Source organism: Rhinopithecus roxellana, chromosome 13, assembly GCF_007565055.1.
Source record: "Rhinopithecus roxellana isolate Shanxi Qingling chromosome 13, ASM756505v1, whole genome shotgun sequence".
Taxonomy (NCBI): Eukaryota; Metazoa; Chordata; class Mammalia; order Primates; family Cercopithecidae; genus Rhinopithecus; species Rhinopithecus roxellana.
Genome location: NC_044561.1, coordinates 107,264,489 through 107,278,092, shown reverse-complemented (window position 1 = coordinate 107,278,092; position 13,604 = coordinate 107,264,489). Strand labels below are relative to the sequence as shown.

At 49.1% G+C, this 13,604-nt stretch overlaps 2 protein-coding genes across 8 annotated transcripts in view; one reads left to right on the top strand and one right to left on the bottom strand.

Moving 5' to 3' along the window:
• Nucleotides 1–3,787, top strand: part of GSS (glutathione synthetase) — a 28,206-nt gene extending 24,419 nt beyond the window's left edge. For all 4 annotated transcript variants that reach the window (XM_010386519.1, XM_030915192.1, XM_030915194.1 and 1 more), the window contains exons 11-13: nucleotides 479–560; nucleotides 2,636–2,825; nucleotides 3,269–3,787. In XM_010386519.1, coding sequence (XP_010384821.1) covers nucleotides 479–560; nucleotides 2,636–2,825; nucleotides 3,269–3,392 — 396 coding nt within the window. In that variant the 3' untranslated portion in view covers nucleotides 3,393–3,787. The remainder of the gene's footprint in view (nucleotides 1–478; nucleotides 561–2,635; nucleotides 2,826–3,268) is intronic.
• Nucleotides 3,788–4,251: 464 nt separating this feature from the next.
• The window catches only part of ACSS2 (acyl-CoA synthetase short chain family member 2), a 49,850-nt gene continuing 40,497 nt past the window's right edge, over nucleotides 4,252–13,604 (bottom strand). For 2 of the 4 annotated variants that reach the window (XM_010386513.2, XM_010386514.2), the window contains 11 exons: nucleotides 12,644–12,781; nucleotides 11,511–11,681; nucleotides 11,069–11,202; nucleotides 10,745–10,877; nucleotides 10,607–10,663; nucleotides 10,341–10,421; nucleotides 8,754–8,862; nucleotides 6,417–6,485; nucleotides 5,902–6,078; nucleotides 5,234–5,308; nucleotides 4,252–5,098 (listed from right to left, as the gene is read on the bottom strand). In XM_010386513.2, the coding sequence (XP_010384815.1) occupies nucleotides 4,971–5,098; nucleotides 5,234–5,308; nucleotides 5,902–6,078; nucleotides 6,417–6,485; nucleotides 8,754–8,862; nucleotides 10,341–10,421; nucleotides 10,607–10,663; nucleotides 10,745–10,877; nucleotides 11,069–11,202; nucleotides 11,511–11,681; nucleotides 12,644–12,781 (1,272 nt within the window). In that variant the 3' untranslated portion in view covers nucleotides 4,252–4,970. Of the gene's footprint in view, nucleotides 5,099–5,233; nucleotides 5,356–5,901; nucleotides 6,079–6,416; nucleotides 6,486–8,753; nucleotides 8,863–10,340; nucleotides 10,422–10,606; nucleotides 10,664–10,744; nucleotides 10,878–11,068; nucleotides 11,203–11,510; nucleotides 11,682–12,643; nucleotides 12,782–13,604 lie in introns of all 4 variants that reach the window. The other 2 variants (XM_010386515.2, XM_010386517.2) reach the window with 2 other exon arrangements.

Below are 13,604 nucleotides of genomic sequence, written 5' to 3'. Positions count from 1 at the left end.
TACCACAGGCCTCCTAGGTGGCAGAGACCTAGAGTTCAATGTGTTGGGGCGGGTGGAGCTGGCATTGTGACAAAGGTTGGTTATGCTCTGGAGAACCCCTAGAACTCTGAGCAGAAGAGCAGCCTCATAATGGAAGGATGGGGACTGGAATCCATTGTAAGCTCCCTCAGCAAAGGTAGAGAGGAGGATGGCAACCAGAGGGAAGGGACTAAGTCAGGTAGCAAGAACTAAGAAACGTACCAGGGTGCCTGCTGCAGAGCCCTGAGCTGTTGCTAAAGAAAGGCCCATTCTCATTGCATCGGCTGCTGCAGGGGGTTTGTTGGGAGTGTCATCCAGATAGTAGCATCCCACCTGAAGGAATTTATGGCTGTTCTCCCTCCTGCTCCTCCTCTGATGCTGCTCTGCACAACCAGCTGGACCTAAGCTCTTGCCTCTTTAGCCTTTAAACTTATGCTAACTGCTTTCTGCCTCCTTCCAGGGTGAAGAAGGGGACCAGGCCATCGCTAAGGCCCTTGCTGCTCCTAGCCGGTTCGTGCTAAAGCCCCAGAGAGAGGGTGGAGGTAGGTGGATCCCCCTTTGCAGGGCTCCTCAATGAAAGGGACTAGCAGGCTGTGGCCAGTGCTCATGGGCACTTACTCTGAGCACAGTCCCAAGCATGGGGTATACTATTGGAACTGACACAGGCCACATGTTGAACAGTGTTGCCTAAGACCCTGTGACCAAGTCCGGGAGCACAGGGGAAACTGATTAACCAGCATTGAAGGGTTTGGACAACTTTAACCTGAGGGGCCTGTGGGTAGATTGTTGGGAAGTGGGGTAGGGTCATATTAGGAGATTGGAGAGAATACATGTCTGTTTTCCTTTCTAATTTGAAACTCCTTGAGGTCAGGGGTCATGTCTATCTCTCCAGACGAGAGGATGTTTTTAATCTTTGTCTTAAGAGATGGGTAGGAATTTCCCAGATGGAAAGGAGGAAGAGTGTTTCATACAACAGGGACAACCTCAAGCCAAGGCACTGGGCCATGGAAGTGTGGGATGTTTGGAGGTTAATGAGAAACTGGTGAGGCTGGAGGGGGAGCTGGGAGGGGACAGAGATTTAGGCTGGAAAAATGGTTTGCACCCTGATTATAAAGGGCCTTGAATATATACTGAGAAATTGGATTTTATCTTAAGGGCAGTGGGAGGCCATTAGAGAGTTTTAAACCGGGAAGGGACACATTGATCCAGGACTCAAGTGGTTAGCAGTGGTGGGAACTCGCAAAACTTACAAAGTTTCTGCATTGTAGAAGATGTCCTGGAATGAGGGGAGACATTGGTAGCAGAGACCATGGAAGAGGCTGATACAGTTGTTCAGAAGAGCAACGTAGAGGCCTGAGCTAGGGCTAGGACTGTGGGGCCGACTGGAGAGACATGTCCTAGATAGTGAGAGGATAGTGGAAGGGAGGAGTTAAATATGACTCAGGGGTGCCTTTTGCCTGATTGGGGGTGGGAAGGTCCAGGAGGGGCACGTTTAGGCAGAAGTAATAAGTTCTGCTTGGACAAGTTGAGTTTGTTTGGGGGCCAGTCATACGGTGTCTAAGCAGGGAGCCTGCATTAAAGATTTGGAAGTTAACAATTTTTTTTTTTTTTTTTTTTGAGATGGAGTCTCACTCTGTCACCAGGCTGGAGTGCAGTGGCGTGATCTCAGCTCACTGCAACCACCACCTCCCAGGTTCAAGTGATTCTCCTGCCTCAGCCTCCTGAGTAGCTGGGACTACAGGTGTGCGCCACCACACCCAGCTAATTTTTTTTTTTTTTTTTTTTTTTTTTTTTTTTGAGACGGAGTCTCGCTCTGTCGCCCAGGCTGGAGTGCAGTGGCCGGATCTCAGCTCACTGCAAGCTCTGCCTCCCGGGTTTACACCATTCTCCTGCTTCAGCCTCCCGAGTAGCTGGGACTACAAGCGCCCGCCACCTCGCCCGGCTAGTTTTTTTTTAATATTTTTTAGTAGAGACGGGGTTTCACCGGGTTAGTCAGGATGGTCTCGATCTCCTGACCTTGTGATCCGCCCGTCTCGGCCTCCCAAAGTGCTGGGACTACAGGCTTGAGCCACCGCGCCCGGCCACACCCAGCTAATTTTTGTATTTTTAGTAGAGACGGGGTTTTACATATTGGCCAGGATGGTCTCGATCTCTTGACCTCATGATCCACCCACCTCAGCCTCCCAAAGTGCTGAGATTACAGGCGTGAGCCACCGCGCCCGACCGGAAGTTAACAATTTTTAGGGTATAGATGGAGCCTCAGGAATAGGAGAGATCTCCCTGGGAAAAGGCACATGGAGGAGAGAGTAAGCGTGGAGGACCAATTCCCCTGGGACCCCAGCATTTAAGCGGAGTCAGTAATGGAGCTTGAGAAGGAACAGCTATAGGTAGGAGGCGAACCAGGGCGGAACAGTGTAGTGGAAGATGTGTTCACTGCATGAGTAAGGGCTCTCCTGTCAAAGTAAGCTTCCCTCCTGGGGAGCCAGATATGCCCTGGCTTCACTGAGCAGATGCCAGGAACTGAGGCTGCTGACTTGCCCATGTGGCCTCAAAAGTGAGGGCATGGGATGGAGGAGGTAGGCAGAGGGTCCAGGGTGACTGGCCAGTTTCATTGCAGGTAACAACCTATATGGGGAGGAAATGGTACAGGCCCTGAAACAGCTGAAGAACAGTGAGGAGAGGGCCTCCTACATCCTCATGGAGAAGATCGAACCTGAGCCTTTTGAGAATTGCCTGCTACGGCCTGGCAGCCCTGCCCAGGTGGTCCAGTGCATTTCAGAGCTGGGCATCTTTGGGGTCTATGTCAGGTGAGTGAATCAGAAGCTCTTTCCACTCCCTGCTCGTAAGAGTGCCAGCCAAGTGAGCCTAGAGGGGAACACTGGAAAGAGTCAGGAATCCTGGGCTTCAGTGCCAGTTCTGCCAATCCCTAGCTTTATTACCTGTTTCTTTACCTATTAAATGAGGCCAAGGACACAAGACCTGCCCACCTAACCAGGGTATCAGATGAAGCCCTGATGAGAAGTCCTCTGCAACCGTGAAGCAAACTCCAAATAGCACCAAGAGGACTCAGAACACATGGTTTGACAATCTAGGACTAGAAGGAGACTCCAGAGAGGAATAGAGACTCTAAAATCCTAGCACTTTCTTGGGTATAGTCAGTTACCCATGTACTGCTCAACTGGGACCAGGGAAGGTCCTGGGTTTGGGGCTGAGTCCGGGTGATGTGTGTCTCCTGCCTCCATTTCTATAGGCAGGAAAAGACACTCGTGATGAACAAGCACGTGGGGCACCTACTTCGAACCAAAGCCATCGAGCATGCAGATGGTGGTGTGGCAGCGGGAGTGGCAGTCCTGGACAACCCATACCCCGTGTGAGGGCACAACCAGGCCATGGGACCTTCTATCCTCTATATTTGTCATTCCTTTCCTAGCCCTCCTGAGGGGTATCCTCCTAAAGACCTCCAAAGTCTTTATGGAAGGGTAAATACTGGTACCTTCTCCCAGCTCTCCATCTGAGGACCAGAAAAGCTGTGTTTCCCTTAGATGAGATCTAGAGGCCCCCAAATCCTGGGGGTGTGGGTACAGCTGAGGGGAAGCTGCTCTGAGGTAAAGGTCCATGAACCCTGCCCCACTCCCATCAGCCCCTCATCAGCCTTTTCAGCAGGTTCTAGTGCCTGACTTGGGCTAGGACTGAGTGGTAGGAGGATGGGGAGTGGAGGGGCATAGCCTTTCCCTAATTCTGCCTTAAATAAAACTGCATTGCTGATTCAGTGATTCCTTACTTTGTGCATAGAGGGGAGGTGGGAGCTGTAATCTACGTTAGCCCACTTAAGATGTATTAGAGCAGGGAAGTGACTGTTCTGTAATCAGGGTCTCCCTAGACCCAGACTCTGCAGGTGGAACCCTGAAGTTTCAATCCTTAGCCACCCATTAATGCTCCTACTGGATCACAGGGAGGAATGAGAGTCCCTGGCAGGAGCCCAGGAGGGAAGGCAACCATGTTGGGACATAACAGTTGTGAACTGGCTTCAATCACTTTCCTGCTTAGCTCAGGGGCTTGTCAAAGGGCCTGTCAGTGAAGCCTCCTTGGCTCTGCCCAAACCAAAAGTTCTATAAGGAAGATATTGGGGGTAGTCCTAGGAAATACCCCTCCCTTCCCTTCTGCCACACAAATCAGAGCCACTAATGAATATACAGCCTCAGGGCACAGATACCTAAGAAAACAAGTCACCACTTCTTGAGATCACAGGCTTTATTCCTACAACCACAGGGCTTGAGCCTGACTGAGGCAAGAAAACAGAGTTTCATCTGAGAATGTTTCTCATGAGCTGGGTTCTGTTCAGGGGAGGGTGGGAACAGAGGACAAGGAAGACAAGCTCCTCTGGCCCTAGGAACAAAACACATTTACTCCTTCAAAAAAGCAGATGATCTGAATGCCCTCTGGATACTGAATCTGCCTACACAGCCCCTGAAGCCAATGGGCAGACAGTACTGGCATCTGGCACAAAAGGGAATTCAGACCCAGAACAGAAGCAGCAAAATATGGATTCACAGACCATTGTTTTTAAGGGCAAGTGCATGCCCAATATAAGTACTGGTGCTTCCTAAGAGAGCTGACATAGGATTACACAGCTGCCTCCCTGCTTCAGTGGAGGCCCTCACATCCTCTCTGAACACTTAACTTGGGTAGGAGAGGTAGCCTTTTCATCCCTGGGTTCTGAGAGCTCTGCAGTCTGGGGGCACAACAGACGAGGCTGACCTGGGCCCTGTCCCTTCTGCCTGGCAGTCACAGGAAGTTGTCTCCACCTGGAGACAAAGCTGGTTTCTGGTCCTAGACAGCTGGTCTAGGGAGGGTAGTGTGGGTCAACACTGGCCCTCAGCACTCCTGAGGGGGCAAAGAGGATGGGCAAAGTTTGGAGCAGGGGGAATCCTGGGTAAAGGTCAGGATCATGTTCACTGGATGGTCAGGCAGCGGTGGCTGAAGAGGTGACTGATGACAGATGGGTCAGCCACGGTGGACGTGTCTCCCAGGTCATGGTCATTCTGAGCAATCTTCCGAAGCACTCGCCTCATGATTTTCCCTGGGAGACCACAGACCTTTAGTTACTTGGTGAAAGCACTGACCCACCCCAGCCCTGCCAAAGGCTTTCATCCACACATACCCCACCACCACCAGGCCTCAGCCCATCCCAATCCATGGAGGCCTCTGAACATACCTGAGCGGGTTTTAGGCAAGCCAGGTGCATTCTGGATGTAGTCTGGTGTGGCAATGGGGCCAATCTTTTCTCTAACTGTAACCAATAAGTCATCAAGCATTTCTTCAGCACCCTTAGCCAGACTTTTCAAAAAACCAAAGTAGAGATGGCTTTGTTCCCTACCTGTTTCCTCCTCAAGTCTACCCACAGAGACAGCCTCAGGTTCACTGCTTCTCTCACTCTCAACACACTGTCTCCTTACTCTCCCATTTTATCTTATGGAACTCAGGCTGTAGAATGAGCCTGCTAGAGTTTAAATGCTACCTTTCTAGCAGTGTGGCCTTGGGCAAGTGACTTAACTTCTATGAGTCTCAGTTTCATCATCTTTAGAATGAAGGTAACAATAAGATCTGTTTCATGAAGGTGACTCTAGGGATTAAGTGGGGTAATTCATTTAAAGCACTTAGCCTAGTGGTGGCACAAAGTATTCTAGAAATGTTAGCTATTATTATTATCCTAGTGGGACACTAGTGAAGACTGAACAGGAAAAGGGCAATCAGCCCATGGGACCCCCTGGAATCTGTTTGTGGTTTGGGGATCAGCTTGCTCTAGCCCCTCCCCAACAACTTGCAGTGATAACTGGGCCTCCAAGACAGACCCTATAGTCCCTGCCCGGGGAGGCTCCTCACTCTGCTTCTTGAGCTCCTCGGTGAGCTTGGGGCTGAAGGTGTGGCCATCACACAAGGTGACAAAGCAGTAGAGGCATTCACCCTTCACAGGATGAGGGTGGCCCACCACAGCTGCCTCTGCAACAGCCTCATGTTCCACAAGTGCTGACTCCACCTCCGCTGTACTCAGCAGGTGTCCTTGTCAAGGGAAAGGAAGCGCCATGAGAGAGATCTCAGCCTCTGCCCCAGCCCCTGCTTCATCTGTACCCATGGGGCAGTCCTGGTCTGGTCAAAAGGAGAAGGCCCTTCATTCACTCCTCAGATGACATGCTTTCAGTCACCCCACCATCCCAGTTCCCCTACTCTAGGCACGTTCCAGTGTTCAATACTCCTCTAAAACCTGGACCCAGAACTGAATGCTATGCTTAGTACATGGTCTGGCCAAAGGACACTCCTGGGCTCTTGCAGAAGGCTTTGGCTGGGTGTTGTCAGAGAAGCAGAGTTAATAAGATGGGAAGGTGGCCCCTGGCCCTCACCAGATACATTGAGCATGTCATCAATCCTGCCAGTGATCCAGTAATAGCCATCCTGGTCCCGCCGGCAGCCTGGGAAGAAATGCAAAACCTAATAAATAAAAACCCTATGGTAGGATACCTGATCCACATTACCAAAATGCCACACCCTCTGCAACAGCCTTCTAACAAGTCTTCCCGCTTCCACTCTTGCCCACTGTGGTAGCCATCCTCCAAGATGGCCCCACTGATCTCTGCCTCTTGATATTCATAGCCCTGCAGTCCTCTTTCTCATTATACTCAGGTTAGTTTGTGTCATCAACAGAATTTGGCAGAAGTGATAGGATGTCACTTCTGAGATTAGGTTGTAGAAGACACCTAGCTTGTCTTGGTTGCATTGTCTCAGATCATTTGCTCTAGGGTAAGCCAGCTGCCACGTCTTGAGTAGTCCTATGGTGAGGTGAGGGACTGAGGGTTCCTGCTAACAACCATGCGAGTGAGCATGAATGTAGGTCCTCCAGGCTCAGTCAGACCTTCAGGTGACTACAGTCCCTACCAACAGCTTGACTGAAACTCACAAGAGACCCAGAATGAGAACGACCCAGCTAAACTGTTCACAGACTCCTGATCCTCAGCAACTGTGTGAGATAATATTTGTTATTTTAAGCTGCCAACTTTTGGGATAATTTGTTCCATGGCAATAGTATACTCAAACTATTCTCCATAAATCAGGCAAAGTTATTTTCTAAACAGTAAATCAATTCTTAGCACTCCCCTGCTTAAAACCCCAAAAGGTGGCCAGGCACGGTGGCTCACTCCTGTAATCCCAGCACTTCGGGAGTCCAAGGTGGGTGGATCAGGAGTTCAAGACCAGCCTGGCCAACATGGTGAAATGCTGTCTCTACTAAAAATACAAAAATTAGCCAGGCGTGGTGGCACCCGACTGTAATCCCAGCTACTTGAGAAGCTGAGGCAGAAGAATCGCTTGAACCCCGGAGGTGGAGGTTGCAGTGAGCCGAGATCGCGCCACCACACTCCAGCCTGGGCAACAGAGACTCTGTCTCAAAAAAAAAAAAAAAAAAAAAAACCCAAAAGGTTCCCCACTGTACTTTGAATAAAATTCAAACTCCTCACCATGGCCCACAAGACCCTCCCTATATTATGTACGTTTCCAGCGTCATGTAATATTCTTCCCTTTGCTTGCTACGCTCCAGCCACATAGGCTTCAGTCCATTCCTCAGACATCTCAAGCTGCATCCCTCTGCACAGAACACTGTTACTCTAGATTTCCCCATGCCTGTTTCCTTCTCACCCTTCAGGCCTCTGCTCAAATGTCACTTCAGAGAACTCTTCTCTGACGATCCCATGTACAGTAGCTATCCCTGCACACACTCATTATCATGCTACCCTGTTTATTTTTCTTAATAGCACTTATCTCTATCTAAGATAAGCTTATTTAAGTTTGCTGGGTTTGTCTGTCTCCCCTTACTAGAATCCCCATGAGGAAAGAGACTTTGAATACATTATTCATGATAATATCACCTGTGCTTAGATCAGTGCCTGGGCACAGGATCACAGTGCTCAGATCTTATGGATGAATGGATTGGTAGATGGATAGATGGACAAACACAGACTCCAACCATGAAGACAAACATGACATAATAATCATGCACTGCCACATGCCCCATCTCTTTCAACACAGGAGCATACATTGTCCATCTTTCCTCATACATCAAAGTTCAGATGGCACCATCCTGAGACCCCTCCTGCTATACTCATTCCTGCCCTTACAGTCTCTGTAGCTCTGCCTAGATACCAGATACTGACATGTAGGACACATTCTTCTCTGATTTTCTTTACCCCAACCAACTGATACAGTTTGGATGTTTGTCCCTTCCAAATCTCATGTTGAAATATGATCCCCAGTGTTGGAGGTGGGGCCTGGTGGGAGGTGTTTTGGTCAAGGCGGGGCGGGGGCCAGATCCCTCATGAAGGGCTTGGTGCTGTACTTGTAGTAATGAGTGAGTTCTCACTCTATGAGTTCATGTAAGATCTGGTTGTTTAAAAGAGGCTGGCATCTCCTCCCTCTCTCCCTTGCTTCCTCTCTTGCCATGTCAAACACTGGCTCTCCCTTCACTTTCTGCCGTGATTGGAAGCTACCTGAGGCCTCACCAGAAGCAGATGCCAGCACCATGCTTCCTTTACAGCCTGAAGAATGATGATCCAAAATAAACCTCTTTTCTTCATAAATCACCCAGTCTCAGGTATTCTTTTATAGCAACACACCAACTCTTCCTGAAAATGGAAGTGGAAGGTACATGTCTTAGTGGGAGGTGCAAGAAGGGGATAGCTAAGGCTCACCATCTCCTGTAACATAGTATCCAGGAAACTTCTTAAAGTAGGTTGTCTCAAAGCGTTCGTGGTTCCCATAGACTGTGCGCATGATCCCTGGCCAGGGCTGCTTGAACACCTGGGGAGTGAAGAAGGGACAGTGATCACATTTGCTATGCTGTCTCACTGGAAGATAATTACAGCTTTTCTAAACGTGGGGGAAAGTGTCCTGAATGCTATTCCTGAGAAGTAGGAGAAAATACAGGCTTTGGAGATAGATTATCCTGGCTTGGAATCCCAGCTCTACCACTTACTAGCTAGGTGACCTCACAGAACTAACTTTACCCCTCTGAGCTTCAGGATCCTCATCTGTGAATCAGAGAAAATACTTTCTGTCTTCCAAAGTTATTGTGAGGATTAAATTAATAGTATGTGGAAATTGCCTAGCACAGTGTACTATTACTGATAAGTGTTTAGTAAATTTGTGTCTCCTTTTGGGCAATCCTTGAGGAAAGCAAGTCCAGTTTGATACAAATGAAAACAGTCATTTAAAAAAAGTGGTGCCCACACACCAAGTAAATAATTATTGCCCAATCAGTAGCATTCTTTGGCAGCAGATTGATGGAATGGATGGAATTCTAGGCTGAGTCAGAAGGCCTGGATGTAAGCCCTGCCCCTGTTACTAACTTGCTCTTGGGAAAGTGAAATGGGGTGCGGTTGAAGGGACAGGTGAGGCTCCTACAAATATGAATACAATAATCACAACAGCTAATGTTTATCAAGTACTAATTGTTAGTTTCTCCGCTAACCCCTTCACGTGGATTATCTAACTCAATCAAGCAAGCAGCCATAGGAGACAAAGGCACTATTTTTTTTGAGATGGAATTTTGCTCTTGTTGCCCAGGATGGAATGCAACGGCACAATTTCGGCTCAATACAACCTCCACCTCCCTGGTTAAAGTGATTCTCCTGTCTCAGCCTCCCATGTAGCTGGGATTTTTATAGGCATCCATCACCAGGTCCAGCTACTTTTTGCATTTTTAGTAAAGACGGGGTTTCACCATGTTGGCCAGGCTGGTCTTCCGCTCCTAGCCTCAGGTGATCCGCGTGCCTCAGCCTCCCAAAGTGCTGGGATTACAGGTGTGAGCCATCCGCACTCAGCCAGAGGCACCATTTAAACCCTATTTTGCAAATTAGGAAATTTAGATTCAGAGGGGTTAAGTAACTTATCTGAGCTCACAGAAGAGGCAGAGCTAGGATTTGAACCCAGGCAGGGTGACTCCAGATCCTACATGATTTTCCACTATGTTATAAAGCCTCCTTTCTCTAGAGTATTTGTCAAAAGAAGATGGGACTAAGTCTTCCAGACCCAAAAAGGTACCATCAGGAATCTGAGCGACTCTGAAAAGGCCCTTAGGAGACTTATGGCCCAAAAGGAAGAGATACAGGCAAAGTATCCAGGGTCCCCTCCAGGGTCTCTCAGTGAGCAAACCTCCAGCCATGAAACTTCAGTCCTAAGCAGCTCCAGGAGAGATTAAGTTATTAACTCTAAAGCAAAGTACACTTGGCAGACCCTTTCTCCCTCTCCTTAAAGACTCCCAAGGGCCAGGGCCTCACCAGATAACCTTCAGCTTCACCTTCCAACTCTTCCCCAGACTCATTCAGGATTGCAGGAGCTACACCAAAGAATGGGAAAGTCTAGAAGCAAACAGGAGACAGAACCCAAGAAGAGGAATGAGGCAACTCTGACCCAACTCCCAAGGACCCCCAGAACCCCAAATTCTTCAAACATAACCGTCCAGTTCTCCACTATCTACCTAGGCCAAATGCCCCAAGACACCATCCCTGCCTAGCCCAAGACCAGCCAGGGGAGCATCACTCACAGCAGAACCAGGTTTCATGGGTGTGGCACCAGGAAGGGGAGTCAACATGTGGCCACCCTGGGAAATTCAGAGATGAGAAATTTGAGTCAATCTTCCCACATTGTCCCTGGGCCCCAGCCTTCTGAACCCTTCACTCACTGTCTCTGTTTGCCAGAAGGTGTCCACGATGGGGCAGCGCTGGGCACCTACCACCTGGTGGTACCACAGCCAGGCCTCAGGGTTGATGGGTTCACCCACTGTGCCTAACACCTGCAAGGATGCCCGGCTATGCCTGGGACAGGGGAATGGGAGAGAGGAAGGCTCTGAGTACTACTGGAGGACATACGTATCCAGGCTTTTCTCTTGCCCCGTCCTCTTATTCCAGGTCAGAGAGTTGGGACAATGGAAAGGAAGAGACTGTACAAAGGCCAGCACCCAGCTCTGAGGGATACCCATGGGGCAGCAACTGGGAAGGGGTCTCACTTGGTGACAGGCTCATCTCCAAACTTCATGAGCAGACGGATGGCTGTGGGTGCTGTGTAGAACTTGGTCACCTTGTATTTGTCCACAATGCTCCACAGGCGGTTCACGTCCGGATATGTGGGAATCCCCTCAAACTGACCCATGAAGGCTGGTCATTCCCAGTCTTTCCTAATAGTCCTTTTATTCATCCCCCTACCACTCCCTCATGTTCAGTATTTTGCCCTTTCTGACCAACCATAGCTTCACTCCCTTACCAGACAAGCAAGATACCATCCTAGTCAGGATACGCAACCCCCTCAGGACTTCTCTTTCTCCAGGAAACAGATGGTTGTATAAGTCCCCCTCCTTCTAGACCAAGAAGCCTTAGGAGGTAGTCACCCAGGATCATCTTGTCCATCCCCCAGCTAGGCCAGGTGGCCATGGGTCCCAGCTCCCTTCTCACCAAAACACTGGTGGCACCATTGGCCAGTGGCCCATAGGTGACATAGGAATGGCCAGTGATCCAACCAATGTCTGCCGTGCACCAGAACACATCCTCTGCGTGGAAGTCAAACACATACTTGAAGGTTGTGGCTACATAGAGCATGTAGCCCCCAACTGTGTGAACCACACCCTGTGGGAAGAATGGGGAACAGGTTAGGACTTCATGCCCACCCCTACTGACCACCAAATGGAGGCTGGGCAGAGCTGGAGGAAGATCCTCCTCAGGGATTTCAGCCCTGCCAGCACCCTTTTCACAGCATCCATCTCTCTTCCATCTCCTTTTCTCCATGCTCCCATCTCATCTCCTTGATCACACTCCTGATAACACGTATGTCTATCAGTCCATCATTCACACCCGCACCCTCAGATGGTATTTCAGAGCCACCCACATCACTCACACACATGAACACTCATAACTAATAGTCCCTCTATTGTGCATATGTGCCCACACACTCAATTGCACACCATCAGAGTGAGTGGGGAAAAAAAGATAATTCCCTTTGTTTATTCCATCCCTACCCCCATTTCTATGAAGGAGAGGCCAAAACTGTGTTTCTAAAGGCTCATTGAGGGATATTCCAAAGCATATGGAGATAATTTAGGAGTGGGGTGGACAGAAGGTAGAGTGACATAGCTTTCAAGTCAGTGGAAGAAACAGAGTTTTCTTAAGTGTTTCTGGTTCCCATGGTGTGTGCTGGCAGAGAACTACATGTTAATAGTGTGCCATGTGGAAGGAATTGAACCCTAAGAGTTACGGTCCTAGAAGCCCGAGAGGGATCTCTGTGCCCACCCCTGGCCTTGAGTTAACAGAATAGATCTCCTTCAACCAAACCATGTGTGCATAGGGAAAGAACATCCATATCAGCTGTATGAAACCCTCCACCTGAATTGTCTCACCTTGGGCCTCACCACCTATAGATGGAGGATTTATGTCTTCACTTGATTTAGAAAAGACAATGTTACATTTCCAAAACTCAGGGTTGTTGGAAAAAAATAATTTCATTACTTGTTTCCTCAGAAACTTACTTCTTACCCCTACATAATACACACACACACACACACACACACACACACACACACACACACACTTGCCTTGGGTTTGCCTGTGGAGCCACTGGTGTACAGGATGAAGAGTGGATCCTCGGCATCACACCACTCGGGCTCACACTCATCCCCTGCCTCTTGCATGAGCTCATGCCACCACAAGTCAATCCCTTGGTTCCATGAGATCTGCAGGGATGGGCAGGGAAGAACTGTGAACAGCTCAAGATGGGGACAAGATACACCTATATCTTGCCTCTGGAGGGAATGAGGTGGGACGGGCAGGTAGGAGTACAGGTAGGGAGAGAAGGCCCTTCAAGGTTGGAATGGAAAGAAAGAACAGGAGCAGAACCCAAGCTTACTGAGTACTCCAACCACCCTGCCATCCTACCCCCATCTCTACCCCAGAACTCCTCTCACCTGGCCTCAGGCTGAGGAGGAACACTTGGCTGGTCCCTTCCCATCCTTCGATTCTCAGCTTTCTTCTTTCCAAGAAGTCACCTTCTTGGAAAAGCTTTACCTGAACAGTATCTGATAGATTCCCACCTCCAACCTTGCTATTATTATTGATCACAACACCATGTTTCTTTCCCACACAGTACATATTTCCTGTTATTTTATTTAGTTGTTTACTTGATTACTGTCTTCCCATCTAGATAGTGACATCTATGAAGGAGGTGAAACCCGACCCCTGCCGTATCTCCCAACACCTAGCAAAGTGCCTGGCACTCAGTCAATTTTTGTTGGACGAATGACTATGCACACACAGGTCTACATACATACATATGTACTTATGGGACTAGGCTCATTAGCAGGGATGCGGACACCACACAATTCAGAAATGCAAAATTAGTCAGAGCCTACAGGTGAGGTGGGCATCTGACCCTCTTAGCAGTAAAATAAGTCAACAGGTCTTGGTCCAAGCACTTTTCCCTGCATGTCCAGACCCAATCCACATCTATGGGTTTCCTACTCTAGCTCTGCTCCTGCGTTTACACCACTGGTACCAATA